Source organism: Odocoileus virginianus, chromosome 20 (genome assembly GCF_023699985.2).
Source record: "Odocoileus virginianus isolate 20LAN1187 ecotype Illinois chromosome 20, Ovbor_1.2, whole genome shotgun sequence".
Taxonomy (NCBI): domain Eukaryota; kingdom Metazoa; phylum Chordata; class Mammalia; order Artiodactyla; family Cervidae; genus Odocoileus; species Odocoileus virginianus.
Genome location: NC_069693.1, coordinates 25,299,001 through 25,322,795, shown reverse-complemented (window position 1 = coordinate 25,322,795; position 23,795 = coordinate 25,299,001). Strand labels below are relative to the sequence as shown.

General features: G+C 42.2%; 2 protein-coding genes and 1 non-coding gene across 4 annotated transcripts in view; 2 read left to right on the top strand and 1 right to left on the bottom strand.

Moving 5' to 3' along the window:
- Nucleotides 1-142: 142 nt before the first annotated feature.
- On the bottom strand, nt 143-6,158 carry SLC7A6OS (solute carrier family 7 member 6 opposite strand). Its single transcript, XM_020885087.2, has 5 exons — nt 5,926-6,158; nt 5,516-5,797; nt 1,939-2,142; nt 1,543-1,663; nt 143-821 (listed from the first exon to the last, which is right to left on the bottom strand). The coding sequence occupies exons 1-5, from the start codon at nt 6,118-6,120 to the stop codon at nt 691-693; spliced, it is 933 nt and encodes a 310-aa protein (XP_020740746.1). The 5' UTR covers nt 6,121-6,158; the 3' UTR covers nt 143-690.
- A 23-nt stretch (nt 6,159-6,181) lies between these two features.
- Nucleotides 6,182-23,795, top strand: part of PRMT7 (protein arginine methyltransferase 7) — a 39,760-nt gene continuing 22,146 nt past the window's right edge. The window contains exons 1-4 of one of the 2 annotated variants that reach the window (XM_070451103.1): nt 6,182-6,300; nt 9,603-9,780; nt 12,566-12,602; nt 17,974-18,123. In XM_070451103.1, coding sequence (XP_070307204.1) covers nt 9,686-9,780; nt 12,566-12,602; nt 17,974-18,123 — 282 coding nt within the window. In that variant the 5' untranslated portion in view covers nt 6,182-6,300; nt 9,603-9,685. The remainder of the gene's footprint in view (nt 6,301-9,602; nt 9,781-12,565; nt 12,603-17,973; nt 18,124-23,795) is intronic. The other variant, XM_020885080.2, reaches the window with a different exon arrangement.
- On the top strand, nt 15,322-15,451 carry LOC139030097 (small nucleolar RNA SNORA19). Its single transcript, XR_011482410.1, has one exon. It is a non-coding gene; the product is annotated as a small nucleolar RNA SNORA19 (small nucleolar RNA).

The window sequence follows — 23,795 nt, the reverse complement described above, 5'->3', positions numbered from 1 at the left end:
CATTTCTCAGTGGAAAGCCAAGTTTAGGATGTGCTTTGCTTTTTCTCACTTGCTTTAAGTCCTCAGTGTTTGAAACTTCTCACTCCCTTTTGGCAGGTGTTGGGGGAGCCAGGGAATATGGTGGGAAAACATGTAAGACAGATTTTACTTGCTCCCAATGTTCAAAGTTTTTATTAAATACATTTATACATACCCTGTTCCTTGGCACCACTGCCGGAGGAAGCAAGCAATCTTTACAAATGTTATCAGAGTCCAGTCTGTGCCACTACAAGGGACTCACTGCAGCCTTTCTAGAATCCCTCTATCAAGAGAAACTGGCTTTTACTAGAGGCAGGTAACCTGGAAAAGCCCGGTCTTAGTGCTGATAAAATGAGACTCTCTTCCACTTAACTGGTTTCAGTGTAGGAAGAGAATGGGAATGCTGGGAAAACGCCTGGGCCAGGAAGCTTCGCTTTTATAGCATTTCCCCCCTGTGGACTGTAGGGTTGATTTTGATCAAGATAAACGGGCCCTACAGAGAGTAGAAAAGACATTCCCTTAGTGCATGTTTTACCTGTGGTGGAATGGTGCTGGTGGATATGCTTTTTCTTTCCCCATGTTAGGCTAGGAGGATGCTAACTACTGTGGCAGACCCTGCAGTCACAGATCCCCCAGGGGCTTGTAGTAGAACCTCATGGTTATTACAGATCATCAGTCTGAATCGAGGTCATGGGGACTGTCATAGCCAAACTCCTTCTGTACATCCAAGGGGTATTTGCTCCACATTGGTGGTCTGCTGTTGTCTCTTTCTTCTTCACTGATGCTGCTGTAATTGTCAGAGCCTAGAGTAAGATAATAGGAATGGGCTCTAATTGTATGGTTTTCTAAATGACCACAAAAGTCCCTTCCTTTCTCAAAAAAGTTTGTTTTGTATTATAAAATACTTGCTAGAATATAGAACAATTTAAAAAAAAGCAATAAAATTCTTACCATGTAAACCAAGCCCTTTAACATTGGAGTATTTCATCATTTCTCCCCTAAGTATGGGACTTTTTAAAAAATTATAACAGTTGTAGTCGTATTGCAAATCTAATTTTGTTCCTTGCCACTTCCCCAGTAGAATATTCCATAGTTGAATTGTTCCTCCGTTACCAAACACTAAGCAATTCAAGGAACTGTGGTGCCAGAGCATTCTTCCTTTCTCTTCCCCGAGGTACCAAGTCTGTGTTGTTATACTTGTAAATGCAACAATTTACAAGTACCTAAGAAAACCCTAGGACTACTCCTACTGATGACCCTCTCCAGCACTTTATTCAGAGTAGAAGGGAAAAGGACTGTTGGTAGGCAATGACAGAACTAAGGATTTGAACCCAGGCCTGACTGACATACCTCTAGCAGCCCCCATGGAAATACCGGTCCTTGCATCTCCTACAGCTCATGGTTGAACTAGTGGAGCTCAAATGGCAGAAAAGGAAAACCAGCTAAGATAAACCTGTCAATCTTGCTCACACCTCAGTCCCAGATCCCATCAATCCCTCCCCAACCAGGGCTGCTATTACCTACCTCTGGAATCTTCATCTTCGTCACTGTTCTCCTCCTCTGGGTACTCATTGCGCCAATTATTCTCACTGTTTTCATCATCATCATCATCATAAGTGTCCTCTGGTTGGTGGTCATCATTCACCTGCACATCTCAACACAAACATGAGTGTAAGTTAAAACCTCTAAAGGTATGCTCTGAGGGAAGCTATTAGCAGACCAACTTGCAGAGACATCATTTAAGGGTGATGTGTGAAAAAGAGAAAATGCAGCAGTCTGCTAGTGGCTATAGTAACCTCAGGCATTTATCATAAACTTTTCCTTTTAAGCAAGGGTAAGAACAATGATCAGGAAAAGAACCTAGGGAGGCAAAGCATGTGACTGGGTAATAAGCTTAGGCTGCCTCATGGGGCCCCTTACCAACTCCCACTCGTGGCTGTAGGGCTGCACAGAGAGGATGTTCTCAATCCATCCTGGAGTCGCCCTTTCCAAATAGTAAATGTCATACACAAAGTCGTCCTTTTGTTCCTTCTGATGCCCAGAACTTGGTCCATATTGAGATACATTCAACCCCTCACGGATCAACTCGACACAGTTGCAGAGGATCACATCTGGGTCAGATTTCTGTAAAGAGAACAGCAGATGATACATGCATAACCTAAAATATGGATGTCCCAAGAGGAGGAACCTAAGAACTTGGTGAAGGAAGCCTTCCTGCAGTTCTATGTGGAATTCAAGATTCTTATGCCCAAGGCCAACTAGTCTCTCTTATCTATGAAATAAAAAAACAAACAGTATCTATAAAATTAACACTTAGTAGTACTTTTAAGGGAGAAGCTTACAAGATAGTTTCCTATTCTTGTGTGGGTTGACACAAGAGAGCCACAGGAACACTAGAGGAAGGGGAGAGCCAGCACAAGTGGTTCATCTCACCCCAGGCTCTACTTCGGGAGGTCTTCTCTGAATTCCTTTGGTACAACGTTCTCCCCTTGGAGATCCACAGGCCCACTGCAGCACCCCTACAGTTAACCCTCAAATGGGTCTGTATTTTGTGTGGCCACCTCTAGGGGCCTAAGGGTGTTTCTTGGACTAGTACCTGGTGACTAGTACTATCCATCACCCACCACTAGCTTGCTCACACTGACATCCTGCTTCTCTGCTCACCAACTAGGAGGGGACTCAATTCTTTTTCTGATAGTTTGAGATGTACTGCCCCAGAACAGAACCTGCCCAGGTAACATGTGCTCCAATGGCAAGAGGCTGTGTTATCCAGGGTAGCATGGGTGAATTTGGAAACAAGAGGGACATGCTGCAAGTCACTCTTAACAGGTTCCTCACTGAAAGCTGTACAGCTCAAACCAGACACCATATGGGGGGAAGAGGGTGTGTCCCATGATCAAGGCAGATAGAGGGAGAGCAATGTTCTCATCATTTACAAGCTAAACAGAATTCTTCCTTGTGCCAAAGTTAATAAGAACTAGACATGTCAGGTTTTGTGAAGACTCCTGACCAACCTCAAAGCTGTTTACAAGTGCTGACTCTAACTCACAAGTCCACAGACCTCAGTTCAACAAATTATGCACCCATTAAATATTTTTTAAAAATTTACAGAAGTTAGCAGAACAAAAATGCTAGACGTAGAAAATAAAAAGTTTTATTCCAGTTATCTTTGGGATGGGGTAAAATGAATGCATTTTCTCCCACTTTATTTTTTGGGGCTACACCTGACCAGGGATTGAACCCACACCCCTTGTAGTAGAAGCAAGGAATCTTAACACTGTACTGCCAAGGAAGTTACCCACCTCCTCTCCTTATTTTTATTTTGCTTTATTTTCTTCATAAAAGAAAAAAAAATTTAAATCTAGTCTGTTTACCTATATTTTTAATTATGCTACATGCTATTGTTAAACAGGTATTTTTCCATCTTGCCAGTCTTCATGGTTACCAATTTAATGGTCTAACCAGTTGTATATGTCAGTTTCTATACATAACTGTTAAGTCTCCATATACAGTGCTGTGATGAACGTGTCATTTCTTGCATATGAAAAATGGAGGTAATAGTATAAGAGTACCTACCTTATATGGTTTTTGTGAGGATAAAATGAGTTAAAGTAAAAAAAAAAAAAAAAATGGACCTAGCACAGTACTAGACACATAATTACTTAGTATACCAACAGTAGCTTTTGTTAATACATAGCTATTTGTTTCTGTGGAATTATTTCCCTAGGATAAATCCTGGGGGTGAGATTGCTATCACTAATTTTAAAGTTTCTTTAGATTTTTGGATGGCTTTAGAGTGCAAAAAATAGTTTGAAAAATAGGCTCTAATGTCTTTTTAGGATGCCTGATATTACTGTAAAGCCCAAAGGCTTGCATCAATTTTAAGCACTACAATCATGTACAATTTTAATCACAGCCTCGCCAACAGTGCTATCAGCAACCCTTTTCCCAGTCATCTAGTAAGCATAAAACCTCCAGTGTGCTTTATGTTTTTTAATAATTAACCTACAAACATTTTTGATGTGTTTACAATTTGCAATGCATTGTCGGGAAAACCTGTGTTTAGATCCTTCCTAACTTATCTACTAATTTTTCTTAGATTATTTAATGAGCTATTTAACTGACTTGATTCCACTGAACATGGGTTCACTTTTAAAATGTGTAACTTATGACACAGTCTGGAATTAGTTTTGGTAAAACAGATGGCTATCATGTCCAGGTATACTAGTAATATTAATTAAATATTTTTGGCTTGATATAGTTTGAATATAAATTTCATTTTTGGGGGCTTCCCTGGTGGCTCAGTGGTAAAGAACCTGCCTGCCAATGTAGGAGACATGGGTTCAATCCCTGTTCCATGAAGATCACACATGCCTTGGAGTAACTAAGCCTGTGAGCCCCAACTTCTGAGCCCACATGCTGCAACAACTGAAGCCTGTGTGCCCTAGAGCCTGTGCTCTGCAACAAGACAAGCCACCACAATGAGAAGATCGTGCATTGCAACTAGGGGGTGGCCCCCACTCACTGCAACTAGAGAAAAGCCCAGGCAGCAACACAGACCCAACATAGCCAAAAATAGTGGGTTTTTTTCATTTTTTAAGCTTAAAAAACCATTAAAAGGAATGATATTTGAAAAATGTTTATCAAGAGAGAGCATACCTTAGATTGAGAATTTTCTATTTCTCTGGTCTTATTGCATGTAGTTGACTTTGTTTTTTGGAAGTGAGGTACTAGTTTAGAAAATATAATTAGTAGAAAGTAACACTGAATTAAATGTAAGGAAGGCAGATTCTAATCTTAAATCTGCCTCAAACTCGGTATGCTACCCAGGCCTGGTCTGTTTATTTCCCTTTGATGAGTTTTCCCATTGGCTTTATTTTTACATTGGTCAAAATCTCCAGGGATTCCCCATCTCAAGGTGAAAGGCAAGTACTGACTTGAAAGGATCTAGCAGATACTTTCTTCCAAAATTTCTTACTATCTTCCCCCAACTCACTGGGCTCCAGGCACACTGACCTTGCAAACACCAGACAAATTTGGCTTCTAGGTCTCCGCACTTACTCCTCAGTATGGAATCCCTTTCCCTAAGACATCTGCAGTGCCCAGCCATTCACCTCCTTCAAGTCTTCACTCAAAAGTCATCTCAGTGAAAATGACACATTTTGAAATGGGACCATGCCTTTCCTCTTTTCTTTGCCCCTTTTATGGCCCATATCACCATGGGATACTGAATTTATATGTTTGATGTTTCTCTTCTCCACTTGAAGGCTGGGTCCTCATTGTTGTACCCACAGAACCTAAGAACCATACCTGGCACAGAGTGGGCGCTGAGTAAATACTTGTTGAGTGGATAACCTAACCTGAAAATTGTGGCTATCAAGCTGGATGGATCATCCATCTCTGAAGTGAGGCCACGTGTACCCTCTTTAACTGTGTGCTGACTTTGCGCACTATCTGTCCAGAGAATCTCAGAGCTCGACTCCGGGGCTGTACTCACTTTGCAAGAGATGGCGGCGGCGGCGACCTCTGCATCTTCTTCTTCGTGGACCAGATCTAATAGCTGAAAGCTTGCGTCGTCAGCGGCTTCTGGGGTTCCTGACGCGTCCTCGGACTCCAAGCTGTCCGAGGGAATCCCCGAGGATCGGCGGCTAGAGACTACTCTGTAGCGGCCTTCCTGTCGGATCTCCCGAGCAGAAGCACGGAGATGATGGCGGATACGCTGCTGGCTGCCCTGGGACGGGCGCAGGGCGGCCCGCAGGAGCGGCTGGACTGGCTCCTCCTAGGGTTGGGGGAAAAGCAGAGGTGTGTGGCGGCATAAACAGGGGTTGGTGAAAGGGTCACGGATAAGGATGCACCCCAGCTGTACCCTAAGATCCCTTTCACACCGGCCCCTTCCCGGCCCAATACCTGGGAGCGGACGGTGGCCACCAACTGGAAGACATTACTTTCTGCTGCTCTCTCCAGACCCTCTGGAGAAGTCTTTGGAGTTTCCAATTCATCTGCGCTGGAGCGGAGGCGTTTACAAGCGAGGACCAAAGCCTCGGCGGGCTCTGCGCCGAGCTTCCGCTTCACCCGGAGCACAGCTGTACGTCCAGCGTCCATAGCTGCTGCCGTGGAGCACTGTGGGAATGCGTTGTTGGGTGTGACGGAAGAGCTTTTCAGTTCCGCTTCCGGGCCCCGCCCCCGGCACACCCTGCGAGTCTGGGGAGGTCCCGCCCTCGCACGCCTGTCACGGCAAGATGGCGGTGGCGGAGGAAGTCAATGCGCCTGTTCCCGCGTCGGGTGAGACGCTGGACGGGTTGGGAAGGTGGGGTCGCGGTTGAGGGCTCGAATGTAGCCAGAAACGTACTTAGCCCACGGCCTTGGTCGTACTTGGACACTGAGGTACACATCTCTTCGGGACTCTGAAGGAACTTCTAGAGTCCGCATGGGGAGGCTCAGAGCTCCCGGACCGGCGGTAGTGCGGGTTTCTAGGGGGACCCTGCCTCTGCCATTCAGTCGGGTAATTGCTTCTAGCTGGGCTTGTGACTGAGCACCTTCCGGGGAGTACCTGGCGCCTCCCCTCAGCGACAGAGACCCGCACCTCAGTCTTTCGGAGCTTCAGCTGTCGCACCCTCACTGGTCCACGGTCCTCTGGTTCACTGGTCTTTCCCAGACACAGTGCTGTCAGTAGTTGGAAACCAGTCTGTTTACCACACATTGGTCAGAGAGTCACTGTAAAAGCGTACACCCACCGTTTGTTGTTCAGTCGCTCAGTCGTGTCCGACTCTTTGAGACATCCGCCGTAGATACTCCTTTGCTTAAAACCGTTGAGTGGCTCTCAGTGCATCTAGAACAAAATCAAAACACCTTTCCAGAGTCAGCATGGCACAACGGTTTGCAGACGCCCACATGCCTAATCTCCCCTCATTTCTTCTGCTTAAAGTGCTTCAGTCACTCAGACTTTTGTAACTCTGCACCTAATTCTTGACATTTTACGTCCTGTTCTTGAAAAAGTTGGGGTAAGGATTCCTGAAATATGAGCACTGCACTATCATAGCTTTTAATCTGGCTTATCTTTCAGGCCTCAACTTAGATGCTGTTTTCCTCAGAGAGCCTTTCCATAACTTTGTTATTCTCTTTCATAGCACCCTGTACATTTCCTTTCTTGCCCTCAGGTAGTCTGTAATTATTTTATTTACTCTCTTTCTCTCATTAGGATCTATAAATTCTTGGAGGACAAGAACCTCCTTTCTCTTTATGGTAGTCCTCCAGTCCTAATACTGTACCTGGCATACAGAAGATGCCTAGTAAATTTTGAGTGACTGAACCAGAGGTCTACTGTGAAATCTGACTAGTAAAGCAGTTAGGGCTTGGTAGTTGATTTCCATCCCCTCCTTGTAAATAACCATGTGATTACACAGCTCTTGGAGAATGAGGAGGAGATTAGAGTATCCTGAATCTAGATTGTGGGCTCCTTCTGGGAGAGAGGACAAGTCATAGTAGTAATACATGAGGGGATTCATGTGTGCAATATATGTAGTGTTCCCAGAGAGGTTACAGGACATGGTTTCTGTCCTCAAGCATTTATTAAATTTATATGAAACCAGTGACTTCTCTACAGTTCTGAAAAAACACTGTGGTCCTAGTTACAGCCTCTGCAACATCATAGATGAAAAGAGATTTCCATACATTACAATACCTTACTTCCCCTTAACCTTTAAGTGACTTCATGATTGATTACACATGGACCAGAGGATAAGGGTTTTAGGAGTCTCCACAATATGGACCCTATCAACGTGTTTGACTTCTTGTTTAGTGGAACTTCAGCTTAATTTATTGGTTCACTGCATGATTGTTTAAGCCTCTCTAATCTGCTGAAGTACTTTCTCCCTCCCTTCCCCCATCTAAATCCTACCCATCTTTTAAACTTCTTTCTACTACAGCATTTGTTGGAAGTGTTTTCTAAAGCATATTACAGATTATGGTAGTTCTAGATACTCTCCCTTTTAATTACATTAGCTTATGAGATATGCAGAGCTGATTCTAGCAGTGCATTTCAAGCTGTAGGTTGAACCCCTTTGGTAAGTTATTAAAACAATTTAGTGGATTATGACCTGCATGACAAATAAAAAATTACATAGAGTGGACTATATCAGAGGGTCTTGCCTACCTGAAGACTAAGTAATTGTTTTGTAAAACTTTATATTGCATGTGTGTGCTGTGTCTCAAGGTAAAATAGATTTCTTACTGGGGTTGTCAGAAAGCTTGAGAACCACTAAAGAAGAGACTAGATATACTGAGGTAGAGTTTTGCTGAAGGACTAATTGATACTTTCAACCAGGCTAGTGACTGAGTCTTTTCAGAAAAGAGCGTTCCCCATCCTCTTGTATAAGAATTCAGTGTTTACTTAGTTTAGATGACTTCAGAAGAAAGTCAGTAACTCTGGCCAGTAAAATGCCTTACAAATGTTTAGGGTCTTGCGGAGTAGGCATTCTTTCTATGGTTTACAGATGATGGATCAGTGCTTATCAAGAAATGAAGGAAAGTGTGAAACACTTGCTATTTTTTGAATAATAAGAGGGAGGGCACTGTGAGAGGCCATGTCTGCTGAGAAGTACCTTCAGACTTTGAGCTATGGTATTTCTCTCTTAGAAATAGATCTTTGGTGGGAAACAGGCCATATAAGACATTTATCTGGTGACATTTCATTTATTCGAAGCCTTTTTATTTTAGACGAAGAAAGTTAAAATTGCTTTTAAAATTCAATACTGAGTAGATAAGTAATTGACATAATATAATAACATAATAATATAACATAGTAGTGAGGCACTAAGAATGACAGTATCATTAGAAAAAGAACAATTACTATTACTTTTGAAGTCTCCTGTGAAGGCCTTTGATTTTGAAGGCCTTTGTTGATTCCATCCTTTTCCCTGCATTCCTATAGGTAACCACTATCATCATTCCCTGTTATGCTTTCGGTGTGATCCCTGAAGACTGTATGCTCTGTTGCATAATTATGAATTTCATATGAATACAATCGTGTATACTCTGTGGTTTGCTTATTCTTTGGCTTGGTGTTATATATTTGGAATTGTTGGTGTTTGAATATTAGCTATGATTTATTTGCTCAGGTGAGGTTTACTTAGTTGATTTGAATTACTGTTTCTTTGTATATTTCCTTAAACTAAATGTTTACCATTCTAAGACAGTATTGCTGACACTCCTTTACGACCACCCCAGTCTCTTTGTGTTCTCCCTTTTCCTTCTAGCCCTTTCTTCTGCTTTATTTCTCTTCTCACCTGCCTTCACCTGAGGCTGTACTCAGGTGCAACTCTGAGACTCATTTGACCCCACTGAAATCATGGAGGCCTGCTGAAGTTTCCAGATAGCTTTCTGAATTTTTGTCTTAATGATTTTTGATGTTGTGTGCTGAATATAAAACTAAGTAACTCTTGATGGGAAGATTGAGATTCTGATGAACAAATATTTTCAGTGTCCCTGACATTTTCATCCATTTCTTGAGTTGTTTTTTTTTTTTTCCTTCCCTTGTCTTAAAAATTTGTTTTCCTCTACATTTTGGGGCATTATGATTTGAGTAGATTTCTGACGATCAGATTTGTCTACAAGAAGTCAGCTGGCAAGGCTGCTTTTCTCTGCTAAAGCTGAGAAGCTGATTGACATCATGAAAGTCTTCTGCGGGCGGGCCAATCCGACCACAGGATCTGTGGAGTGGCTGGAGGAGGATGAACATTATGACTACCACCAGGAGATTGCAAGGTAACGGGGGTTTTTTTGTTGTTTTTTTTTCCCCCCAGTTCACTGTAGTTGGGTAAGGCCATTGATCTCAAAGCAGATGCCTTGAAATTCAGTCTGAGTGGGGAATAGATTGTCACCAAGTGCTTCTGACCAGGGCAGTGTTGCTCACCAGCAGGTCTGCTCAGCTAGGTAGGTTTGTGTGGGAGTTCCACAAAGTCATACCTGTGTGGAGAGTCAGATGTTGTGTCGCAGCCATACCAGAGCCCCAGAGGATTTGTCTAGTGGACCAAAGAGGACCCAGGGTTCGGTAGTAGTAACAGCAATAGATGAGCTTATGAAATTTAATTATTGTGTCACTGAAATGATGACACATTTATCATATGATTAAATTCTCTTTAATCGAAAACGTGGGGGAAAGTGAATTTTTTTTCCTTTGGAGGGATGTTTAAAAGTATGTCAGTGAGTTACTGTTATTTAGCAACCATTAAGTGTTATTTAGCAACACTGTGTGAAGACTGTGAATACCAAAATGAAGAAGATAAGGTTCCGGTTCTCAGAGAACATGCAGATTTGTGGAAGAGACAGATATATAAAAAATTATGACATCATGAGATGAAGGTCAGTGGAAATGGGCACAGAAGGGCATGGAAGCATAAAGAACCACCTGTGCTGGGAGAGTGATAATTTGAATGATTTCCCAAATCTAAAGAGAGGGTGATTGCTTTCCAGGCAGCAGGGATTATGTGCAGACTTACAGATGAGCTAGTTTGGGGAATGACTAGCAGGTCAGTGTGACTGGAGTGTGGTGCATAAGTAGGGCTGTGGTGAGGGAGGCTGCTGAAAAGGGGTCATGTTGTAGTTGGTGGGAGCAAAATGCTGGAAGAGGTTGTCTTAAGTTCTAGCTTTGCCACTTAAGCCTGTGACATTGGCCAAGCTTCTAACCTTCTCTGAGCCTCGCAGTAGTAATATGTGCCCCATGTACAGTATAACAGTACATGGCTCAGTATAATAACATTTATCCCATAGTATGATACCCTTTTCTTACCATTGTTTGATGATTGAATGAAGTACAATGTTTGGTACAGAATAAGGGCTCAAATCCATTACTTTGTAAGTATTTGGGATGTTATTTTCTGAGTGATTGAGATGTTAAATAGGGAAGAAAAAAGATGAGGTTGCATTTTGGAACATTCCCTGAGAGCAGTGTGGAAAGAGTGTTTGAAAAAAAAAAGAGTGTTAGAGGGAGCAAACAACTTGTGGGCATTTGGGTAGGTATTGCAGCCCTATGGCTGAGACAGCAGAGGTGAAGAGAGGTGGAGAAAGCTTTGAGGGAGCCTAAGTTTGGTAACTCTTGGGTGCAATGATGGAAGGAGAGAGAAAATTCAAGAAGCACCAAGATTTCTGATTTGAGTAACTAGGTGGATGGAAAATAGTTCCATTAGATGGAGAACACAGGAATGAATGTTGTTGGGGAGATGAAGATTAGTATCTGGGTTTGACCATCCAGATGGAAATGCCAGTGGGCCGATAAATTATGGATCTGGACAGTTTGCAGTTATTAGTGAGAGTTGAAGCTCTAAGGGTTTGCAGGCTTTCAGAGATTGTGTGGGATTAGAAAGGTAGAGGGCTGAAGAAAGAATCCTGGAATATCTGATGAGACAAGACAACCAGCAGGGGATGGCCAGAGCGTAGAAAGGAAGAGAATGTTTCAGAAAGGGGAATGTCCAGCAGGGTCAGAGAAAGCCTGGCTGTTAAGTGATGGGGAGTGAGCTGGTGGTGTTTAGGGAGAGTGTTGTCAGCGGAGTGGGAGGAGTGGGTGGGTGATGGGGCAGGGAAGATCGGGTGTGAAAATGCCCCTTAAGAGGTGAAGGAAAGTAGAAAGGACCAGATTTGTAGGTTCACATGTTAAAAACCTTGATAAGTCATTTAAACAAAGAAGTAGCAGAACCATTTGCTTTTAGTGTAGTGCTCTTCAAAATGTGGAGTATGAAATGCCTATGTCACAATTGCCTGGAGCACCAGTTCAAGTGCAGATTTCCAAAGTCTGGCTCCATCTTCTGGATCAAAAGTTCTTTGCATGTATTGTGGGAAGCCCTCATGTTAAAAAAAAAAAAAGCTCTCCATTAATTCTGATGTTGATCGGAAGCTGGAGACTCTGTCTTTGGTGAGAGTCCGTTAACTCTTACCTGGAACTCTCAGAAAGCATCTTTGGGCTGAATCTGCTGAATTCTGGGGATTATCCTAACCCTGCCAGAGATTTTTCAGATTTGTGTATTACTGTGGTAGAGCATATGGATTAGCAGCCCGCTTCTCTGTAGTTTGGTGAGCTCTTCTTCGTTGTCCCTGATGACATAAGGGAAAGTGCCCTCGCATACGCAGCAGGCATATAGATTCTCTTTCCCCAATTGCCCTCCTCAGTGTTCCTACCGTCTGTGGTTTTCCCTGTATACAGATGTATGTAAGACTGTGAAGTATTGGACACATCTGAGTTGTTCCTGAGGAAAAAAATTATATGATGTATAACATGATCAGTATGCTAGGACTGTGGAATTAACCATGACAGGGCCAACTATCAGAGCAGTTTCAATCCAAGGTTCTTTACTAAAGATAAACATGTTTCTCTAAGATTTTTTTTCTTCAGTATGAGAGAATGACAGCTTATAGCTCTGTTAAAATAGTTTAAAATGGACCAGGATGTTTGTTCTATCTGATGTAGGAATGCATTTATGTATGTGAATATTCTCGTACGTTGATGTTTATCATTATTAGCAGAGGTTTCTAACCTGTCTTTTTATTTTTTTTTTAGGTCATCCTATGCTGATATGTTGCATGACAGAGATAGGGTAAGTGTAAAAGGAAACTGTTATTTATTTATTTATCTTTTTGAAACTGTTACCTTAAAGTGGTGTTTGAAACCTTCCACTACACAGTTAAAAACTGCCCCCAGAGGCACAGCTGTTAGAATGATGCAGAGAGGCAACAATAGGGTGCACTGCTTGGGAAAGCATGATTCTGGGTCCTTCTTGCTCCTCTGTTACTGACTTGAGCATGACCTTGGAGAAAACATGAGACCTCTGCAGATCTCATTTATTAGAATTTATAATGAGTGGGCCATACTAGCTGATCTCCATGATCTCTGGATAAAAAATACAGTTTCACCTGGAATAGTCACTTTGTAATTTTAAAATAGAATCTCTAGAGGTCACTGCAGACTGTATTTTGTAAATGTATTTGGCTTTCACTGCAGAATTACATTTCAGCTTCTCTCCTTCATTTTTGTTTCATCTGAGTTCTCTTTGTTTGAGTTATGTTACAGTTCTGGTCTCATCCTGGTTAGCAACCCAGGATTTCCTGGTCTCCCAGAGTGCTTAACTAGTCAGCCTCCTCTGGATCGTTCAGAAATTGGGAGACTTGAAGGAAAGGGATGCAGGGCCAGGCTTAAACACTGAGCAGTGCTCAGCAGAAGGACCAGGGCACGTGGTAGGGCTGGTCCTGAGGCCGTGTTGGTGGCAGTGTCTCTTTCACCCAACCCGGATTAACTGCCTACTTCTTGGCAACACTCTGACAGAAGGGCCTCCTTAAGTACCATTAGTATTCAGACTGCACCATAGGGGCTAGGTGCCTCCCTCATTTTTGTCAAATATCCAAGTGCCTTTGCTGATCTGTTGAGGAATTACAGAATGGGGAACAAACAATGTTGGCTTTTGACTAATCCTCTGTAGTTTAATGTTCTTGACTTCTTGTTGAACTCAGGGGCCTGTGAGCCTCTCTGATTGTTTTTTTTTTTTTTTTTCCATTTTTTTTATTAGTTGGAGGCTAATTACTTTACAGTATTGTACTGGTTTTTGTCATACATTGACATGAATCAGCCATGGATTTACATGTGTTCCCCATCCCTATCCCCCCTCCCACCTCCTTCTCCACCCGATCCCTCTGGGTCTTCCCAGTGTACCAGGCCCGAGCACTTGTCTCATGCATCCAACCTGGGCTGGTGATCCTGTTTCACCCTAGATAATATACATGTTTCGATGCTGTTCTCTCGAAACATCCCACCCTTGCCTTCTCCCACAGAGTCCAAAAGTCTGTTCCGTACATCTGTGTCTCTTTTTCTGTTTTGCATATAGGGTTATCGTTACCATCTTTCTAAATTCCATATATATGTGTTAGTATACTGTATTGGTCTTTATCTTTCTGGCTTACTTCACTCTGTATAATGGGCTCCAGTTTCATCCATCTCATTAGAACTGATTCAAATAAATTCTTTTTAATGGCTGAGTAATATTCCATGGTGTATGTGTACCACAGCTTCCTTATCCATTCGTCTGCTGATGGTCATCTAGGTTGCTTCCATGTCCTGGCAATTATAAACAGTGCTGCGATGAACATTGGGGTGCACCTGTCTCTTTCAGATCTGGTTTCCTCAGTGTGTATGCCCAGAGCCTCTCTGATTTTTAGTGTCATCTCCAGAGAGGGTCCTTTTTGACCCAGCTTCCACAGGATTTGGACAAATGGCGTTGTCATCCATCCGGTCAGCCAAGCCAGAAAGATGATGTCTTTCCTTTGTCTAAGCCTGTAGTTGATTGACCATCAAATTCTATGGTTCTTTCAACCCCACTGCCCGCTCAGCACTCATTTACTGGTGTCGGTCCCTCTTTTCCTTCTTCTGTGTCCCTTCAGTGTCCTCTTGCTGCCTTTGAGGTAAACTTCAAATTCCTTGCTGGAGCATTCTTAAGTCTTCATTATTTAACTTTAACTTCTGTTCTCCCCTTCCCAGTTCTACACATGAGGAAATGGAGTCAGAAGTTGCTAGTTAGTGACAGTCAAGAAAAACATGTTTCTCTGTACTTTTGTATGGTTCCTTACATTTTGTTGTTGTTTTAAAACACTTCTATTATCCCAAAAAATTATCTCATGTTTGTTTGTAATCAGCCCTGGTACTCAGTCTTCTGGTTGCCCCCTCCTCCCCCAAGGCAACCATTGATAGGTTTTCTGTCTGTATAGTTTTTGCCTTTTTTGGAAATTTCATCTAAATGAAATCATAGAATATGTAGTCTATGTGTCTTTTTTCCTTCATTCATCATTTGAGGGTCATTCATGTTGAGTGTGTTAGTATCCATTCCTTTGTATTGCTGAGTAATACTCCATTATATGGATATACTGTATTTTATACATTTGCCAATTGATAGACATTTGGATTGTTTCCAGTTTTTGGCTATTTTGAATAGTCCTGCTTTGAACATTCACATGTAAGTCTTTGTGTGGACATGTTTTCATTTCTTTCATGTAAATATATGAGAGTAGAATTGCTGGGTCTATATGTTGAGTGTACATTATTTAACTTTGTAGTTTTAATACATTTGGAAGGCAAATAAGCACATGAAATGATTTTTTCTAATGACTAATGGTGTCAGACATCATTTTATGTGCTTATTTGCCATCCAAATGTCATCTTTAGTGTAGTCTAGGATTATGAACACACATAGGACTCTATGGATACTGCCAGTTGTCTTTTAAGAGACTCCAATAATAGCTTCAAATTTAGATAATTAAAAAGTGATAGCTATGCACATTTCATTGTCTTTTTTTCTTTATGTCAGGAGAAAAGATATTTCTGATGTGCTAAATAAACATGTGGAGGTAAATTAGCAACATGGCTAATTTAGTCATTGCTGTCAGTCACCTTCAGACAACAGTCAATAACTTCAAGTTACAGTTTGTATTTTTTTGTATCATGTGATGGTTTTGTATGTTAAGAAAATTGAAAAACTATTGCAGGTGTTTTAGTATTTGTTGTGTAGAAAATATAACTTTTTTAAATTAAAAAAATTAAAAGTGATAGCTCATTTAATGGATGTTATTTATTTGGCACGTATCCTAACCCTTGTTTCCTGTTGAGGATGCTGCTGATGAGGGTTCTCAGGTGATCAGCTCACAGATTGAACTGAAGCTCCCCAGCCAGCTCCTAGAACTGCTGTCTTTCTGCTACCCCACAGCCACAGCTACACAGAGAAATCTGCACCGTCCTGCTTTTTGTGGAGATATTGTATTTGATGTTCATTTTCCTAGTTCAACAATTCTATCAGTTGCCATCCTGATTTTTTTTTTTAACTTTTTTTCTTTCTTTGCCATAAAAAGCATATAACATAAAATGCCATACTGATTTTATCCAAGACAAAAATGCAATTACTTTAGGAGTCAAATTTTTTGTGAGGCTTATTGTGAAAAAAAAAAAAAAACAGTCCCCTGGTGTATCATTTCCCACAGACAAAACATTTTTATGCTTACACTCAGAGGCAACCTTCTTTCTTCTCTTTGAGCTGTTTGTTTTATGTTTACTTCCAGACCTAAATAACTATTATCTATTCAGTTCCCATTGAGAGCTAAGAATTTGGTATTCTTTCAGCTCCTCCTTCCCACTCGTTCTCCTTTTCTCCCAGCGCAGTTTATAATTTTTGCAAAATTAATATTCAGTATTTCATTAGGCAAGTCACTTAAATTCTTTATGCCTCTGTTTTCTCATCTGTAAAATAGGGATAACAATAGGATAACAATAATACCTCCTTTTGTGGTGAGGTAAACACCTACATAAACAGGTGTTAGTTAAAATCATGTTGACTTTATTAGGCATGTGTAAACACTGTTCACAGTTGAGCTATGTGATAATTTTGATTGCTTTTCCTTTCTTGCATTATTCTTTGTTAATAGTTAACTTATTTTTGCTTTGTGTTTTATGTAGTCATCCTTTTATGCCCAGACTTTCTCCCAGTAGTCTAAAATTTCTTTCCGAAGGAAGGTCAAAACAACCGGCTGTTCTGTCAGTTTCATCTTAGAGATTGTTTCTGGGGTCATTTTCCCCAGCCTCAGTGTAGACTGGGTGCATTCTGTCATCTTGGTATTCTTGTTGTCTGTAGATTTCCTTTGCTCCTCTTTCTATATTGAGTCCTCCATTTCCTGGGTCCCCTGTGTTCCTCTTTGGTTCCCTCCCTCTTTACTGAAGCTCATCCTTTATCACATTACTCTGAGACAGTTCATGGGGAGTAAGGTTTTTGAGGCTTGGTTTATCCAAAAACTTATTTATTCTGTCCTCACACTAAAGGCTGGATTCTAGTTTGGAAATCACTTCATAATTTTGACATTATCACTGCATTTGCTTTTAGAGTTCAGTGTTGCTATTTTGAAATATAGTACTATATATATATTTTTTTTTTTTGGTTGCACCACGCAGCCTATGAGATCCTAGGGCCAGGTACTTAATTAGCCAAAGTGTTACAGAGGAGGGGAAAAAATATCTACTTATATTACTAAGGACCTGAACTAAAAACAAAGAAACAATTTCCTGAGAAGAAAATATTTTTTAGCCCAGGAAGCTTTATGAATTAAGAGTCTAGTGAGGAAGCCAAAAGCCACATTATGCATATCAATGGGCTCCCCTGGTGGCTTAGTGGTAAAGAATCCCCCCTGCCAATGCAGGAGACATGAGTTCAATCCCTGGGTCTTGAAGATACCTTGGAGGAGGAAATGGCAACCCACTCCAGTGTTGTTAACTGGAAAATTTCATGAACAGAGGAGCCTGGTGGGTTACAGTCCATGGGGTTGCAAAGAGTCAGACCCAACTGGGCACACAAACATATGCATCTGTTTCAAGAGAGGGAATTGGTTACACAGGTATGGGAGGACTAGGAAGCACCAGAGTAACCTTGTGGTAGTAATTGCAGGAAGCGATTCCTTTACCTGGGGATACAAAGGGAGAAGACTGGAATTCCCAGAACCTAGACGTGCGGAGGAGAGGTCATGTGGGGCTGATGCTCAGATCTTTGAAAGGAATCGCTGCTCAAGTGCTGCTCCTAGCTCTGAAGGGCCTGAGGAGAGTGCGCATGTGGGGAGGAACAAGCTTTCTCCTTCCTCTAGTTCCCCCGTTGTCCAGTCCTCTAAAAGCTGGAAAGAGGAGAATGTGGTTTGCAGAGCGTGAGCCTCAGCATCTCTAAGCAGAGTATGGAAGAGTGGGTGTGGAGGGGAGAGACAACTACTTTATAAAGTTAAGAGGCTGACCCAGTGCTCCGGAGCCTCAGGAGGCCTGTCCACCTCAGCCAGTGCAAGCCACAGAGGCCACAGGGTCAGGACTTAACTCTGCTGCTGCCAACCGTGACTCTACAACTTCACAAAGCACTTATAATAACTGGTATGAAGTAACAGTGGTTTCTCCCTTTCTCTTAGAATATGAAATACTACCAGGGCATCCGGGCTGCTGTGAGCCGGGTGAAGGACAGAGGACAGAAGGCCTTGGTTCTTGACATTGGCACTGGCACAGGACTCTTGTCAATGATGGCGGTCACGGCTGGTGCCGACTTCTGCTATGCCATTGAGGTGAGCCACACTCTTCATGTGTATGTCCTGTGTCCTGTGTGGAAAGTCTCTTGTGTCCCTTGCACTTTCCCCATCCATTTGTTCATAGACATGCATGGGGTATTCACTCCATGCCAAACACAGCGCCAGGTTCTGAGAACACAGAGAACACAGACACCATTGCTTCCTCCAGGAGCTCATTTTCTTCCCTGAAAACAGTGATTCTCAGCCTTGACTGAATATCAGAATCACTGAGGAGCTTTTAAAAAATTCTAATGCCTCGTCAGTTGTTGTCCTGCACTCCCCTGTCCCCGATTTTATTTTATTTTATTTTATTTTTCATTTTTTTTTCCATTTATTTTTATTAGTTGGAGGCTAATTACATTGCAGTGGTTTTTGTCATACATTGAAATGAATTAGCCATGGATTTACATGTATTCCCCATCCCGGTCCCCCCTCCCACCTCCCTCTCCACCGGATCCCTCTGGGTCTTCCCAGTGCACCAGGCCCGAGCACTTGTCTCATGCATCCAACCTGGGCTGGTGATCCCCGATTTTAATTAATAGTTCTGGGATGTGGCCTGAGCATTGGGATTTTTTAAAGTGCATCAAGGTTGAGTTCCACTACCTTAAATGTCTTGACAGAGCCAGCTATCTTACTGCATTTACCCATAGTTTGGCAATCTGCCATTTCACTCCTTTAATAAAATATTAAACAAAATTATTTTTCTGGTAATGCAAATAATATGCTTCCCAGGTGGCATTAGTGGTAAAGAACCCACCTGCCAATGCAGGAGATGCAAGAGACCCAGGTTGGATTCCTTGATCGGAGGGAGACACCCTGGAGCTGGAGGAGGGCACAGCAACCCACTCCAGTATTCTCGCCTGGAGAATCCCATGGACAGAGGAGCTTGGTGGGCTACAGTCCATAGGGTTGCAAGGAGTCAGACGAGACTGAAACAACTTAGCACACATGCATGCGTGCGCAGTGTGAATAATACATACCATTATAGAAAATTCGGCAAATATGAAGAAGTGTATTGACTCAATATATAACTAACCATTGTTAAAATTTTGGTGTATTTTGCCCTACAGAATTTGTTTCATATGGTGATTAAGTTGCAGATGACAAAATAACAATGGCTTAAACAGAAGTTTTTTGCTTTCTTCCATAAAGTGTAGAGGTCAGCACTCTAGGGTGTTCTGCCTAGACTCCTTCTAGCACCTGCCCCCCACCCCCATGTCTGCAGGGTGGCCCTCAAGCTTTTGGACTAGAAGGGTGACAGTTTAGGCTGAGGAATACCGTGGTGTGTTTGGGAACAGTGTTGTCCAGAGTTGTGGCAAATGGTGTCATGGTAGAAAAACCCAGTAAGGTAGATTGTAGCCAGATTCTGGAAGACCCGAGTGTCACATTAAAGACTAATATCTTGAGTAATGGACTTTAAGTTTCTGTGATAGTCCAACTATCACGTGATAGTTCCATAATAGTGATAGGGTTGTGTGTGTGCACGTGCACCCACGTGCAATTCTGTACACTTGTCTCAGGATTTCATTAAAATGATTAAGGGTCATTCTTTGACTTTGGGGGTGTCATCAGGATCTGAGCTGATACAGAGAAATCAGTGTTTGAAGATAGTTGCTATGATAGCCTCAAGTAGATTTTATCTTCTTAAATGAAGAAGCCAAGACACACAGAGGTTAAAGTCTTAAGTCCCACAGTTAATAAGTAGGAGGGCTAGACCTGGATCTTGGTCTTTTGGTTCCTAATTTGGTGCTCACTCCACACTGGTAGCTTTGATAGGATGGCGTATGTGTGTGGGAGAGAGTGCTAGTGTGGGTGTCTAGGGTGGAGGCAGGGATGCCATTGACTGGTAAGAGGAGTTCCTCTTTCCAGTAACTTATTTTGTGGAAAAGATACTGCATTTCATTTTGGACATGTTCAGTATGAGACAACTATTGGGGCAGGAGCCAGTACCTTTGTGGACTGCTAATGAAAAATATAGGATGAGAACATATTTTTTGATAGAATTGGTAGAACGGTTTTCTCAGGTTTTTTCATATTTCCATCTCACTTACCTGGATTTCTAATTCTCTTGCTATTCTAGCTTGTGACTCTCTCTTCCGTTTGACTCTTAAGATCTTTATGGTGGCCTCCCAGTTTTTGCTTTAGTGACTACCTGTTTGATTCTTTGGTCTTCCTGTCTTTGGATTGCCCTGTGGTTTTCAGCTCTGCCTGAACTGCATGGCAACAGGAAAGACAGGTCCAGAAGAATGAGTGAGAGAGAACTTGATGGTCCCTAGAAATGGAAATCTGAACCTTTTGAGGGTGGCATGTACAGTGGATTTGGGACTCACTTGCTAAAGATATGACAGGTAAAGCTGGCAGTTAGGGGGTTGTCCAGGGAGAGAGAGTAGAGTGAAAAGAGCAAAGATGGGATGTGTTCTGGGGGCTGAGGGAACAAGAGTGGCCATGAAGTCACGTCCAGATAGAAACAGAGACCTTGGAAGGGCAGATGGTGTGGAAGTCATGAGAAAGAGGGAGTGGTCGGCAAGTGCGGATGCTACTAGAGCAGCACTGTCTATTAGAACTTTTTGGTGGTGAAAATTTTCTTTGACTGTGCTGGCCAGTATCGTGGTCCCTAGCCACATGTGGCTGCTAAGCACTTGAAATGTGACTAGTAGGCCTGAGGAGCTGAAATTTTAAAATACCACTCAATTTTAATCCATTTACATTTAAATAAACTACATGTGGCTACTATATTAGTGCAGGTTTGGAAGTTAAGCAGAATGGGGACTGAGAAAACTGTGGTTTGGTAGCTAAGAGGTTATTGGTGACCCCCTTTAAGCAACATTTTCAGGAGAGTAGGGTTGAGGATTGGATGGAATATAAGAAACCATAGGCATTGTCTGCAGGCTTCTCTTTTAGGACATTTGAAAAGGAAGGAATATTGGGGAAGATGTATTGGTTACAGTGACTTCTGTGGCAAAATGCCTTGAAAACCAAGCATGCTCCTGGCTTCCTCATTTTCTTTCTCCTTTTTAAGGGCAAAAAGAACTTTCCCAGGAATCTACAGCAAACCTCTCCTTGAATATATCATTGGCCAAAATAAGGTTAAATGGTATTTAATTTATTTCATTTACCTGGCAAGAAAGATTCACTTGCCCTTAGACCAGACAGTACACACCTGGAAAGAAGATCAGTTCTCCACACTCATTTGAGGGCTAGGGGAGAACACGGGATGATGATGTTGGGAAATCAGATTCAGGGTTCATTTGATAGTGTTTGAGGTGAGTTCTTGAGTTCTTGGTGGCTGAGACAAGGCTGTGAAGGACAGACTCTGCAGGGTCAGCAGCGGAGATGAATGATAAGTCAAGGGCAGGAGGGCTGAGAGGATGGTAAGAGCGCGTGATACTTTTGTGGTGGAAGCAGACTGATTGGTGAGAACTGAGGGTCCGAGGCCCTCCAACGACATCAAAACCATCAAACTAGAGCCTTGAAATAATTTGAAACGGATTGTGGTTTTTTCCCCCCTACCTGAGAATGTATTCTTTGTAGAAGCATATAGTGTTTTCCTCTTGATTGTAATAGAAATATGCTTTTGTAGCAGAAAATATAGTTGGGTGCAGAAAAGGTCTTAGAAAAAAATGGATATCTTGTCATCCAGACTAGTCACTTTATCATTTTCTAAAATCAAAATCATTTAAGAAATGAAAAATCATTTCTAAAATGCAAAAAGGCAAAATGGTTGTCTGAGGAGGCCTTACAAATAGCTGAGAAAAGAAAAGATGCGAAAGACAAAAGAGAAAAGGAAAGATATACCCATCTGAATGCAGAGTTCCAAAGAATAACAAGGAGAGATAAGAAAGCCTTCCTAAGTGAACAACGCAAAGAAATAGAGGAAAGTAATAGAATGGAAAAGACTAGAGGTCTCTTCAAGAAAATTAGAGATACCAAGAGAACATTTCATGCAAGGATGGGCACAATAAAGGAGAGAAATGGTATGGACCTATCAGAAGCAGATGATATTAAGAAGAGGTGGCAAGAATACATAGAAGAACTATGCAAAAAAGATCTTCATGTCCCAGATAATCACGATGGCGTGATCACCCACCTAGAGCCAGACATCCTGGAATGTGAAGTCAAGTGGGCCTTAGGACGCATCACTACGAGCAAAGCTAGTGGAGGTGATGGAATTCCAGTTGCTGCACTATTTCAAATCCTAAAAGATGATGCTATGAAAGTACTGCATTCCATATGCCAGCAAATTTTGAAAGCTCATCAGTGGCCACAGGACTGGAAAAGGTCAGTTTTCATTCCAATCCCAAAGAAGGGCAATGCCAAAGAATGTTCAAACTACCACACAATTGCACTCATCTCACACGCTAGCAAAGTAATGCTCAAAATTTTCCAAGCCAGGTTTCAACAGTATGTGAACCGAGAACTTCCAGATGTTCAAGCTGGATTTTAGAAAAGACAGAGGAACCAGAGATCAAATTGCCAGCATTTGTTGCATCTTTGAAAAAGCAAGATGAAAGTGAAAGAGGAGGGAGAAAAAGTTGGCTTAGAACTCAACATTCAGGGAACTAAGATTATGGCATCCGGTCCCATCACTTCATGGCAAATAGATGGGGAAACAGTGACTGACTATTTTTTGGGACTCCAAAATCAGTGCAGATGGTGACTGCAGCCATGAAATTAAAAGACGCTTGCTCCTTGAAAGAAAAGTTATGACCAACCTAGACAGCATATTAAAAAGCAGAGACATTACTTTGCTGACAAAGGTCTGTCTAGTCAAAGCTGTGGTTTTTCCAGTAGTCATGTATGGTCGTGAGAGTTGGACCATAAAGAAAGCTGAGCACTGAAAGATTGATGGTTTTGAACTGTGGTGTTGGAGAAGACTCTTGAGCGTTCCTAGGACTGCAAGAAGATCAAACCAGTCAATTTCCTGAATATTCAGGAAATCAATCCTGAATATTCATTGGGAGGACTGATGTTGAAGCTGAAACTCCAATACTTTGGTTGCCTGATGTGAAGAATTGACTCACTGGAAAAGACCCTGATGCTGGGAAAGATTGAAGGCAGGAGGAGAAGGGGATGATAGAGGATAAGATGGTTGGATGGCATCACCGACTCGATGGACATGAGTTAAAGCAAGCTCTGGGAGTTAGTAATGGACAGGGAAGCCTGGCATGCTGCTGTTCATGGGGTTTCAGAGTTGGACACGACTGAGCGACTGAACTGAAAATTTCCTCTATGTGCGTATGGCTGCATGTGCATCTGTATGTTTCATGCAGTGATGTGGTCGAAGCTGTGCAATCTAAATTGGGCAGGTGGGAAATTAAGAGATAGAGGAGCTTATGTTTAGGGACACGTGAAGGATTCAGGGAAGACTTCTGTCAGGAGGGGATTTGTGCTGCTCTGAAAAGTTGGGTTTGCTTTGGCAGGTGGTGGTAGGGCAAAGAAGGCTCAGGCTTGCCTCTCCTGCCTGTGCAGTGAGGAGATGAGTGTGGCTGTAGCATTGGTAGTGCATGTGTGTATTGGGGGTGCTGGTGGGAGGGGAGGAAGGCTGGGTAAAAATAAGGTGGTCCACAGTATGGAGGGCCTCAGATACCATAAGAGAATATAGGCTATGTTCCAATAGCAATGGGGATTTGAGATAGTTTTGAGCAGGAGGGTTGCTTGCTCACACTTCA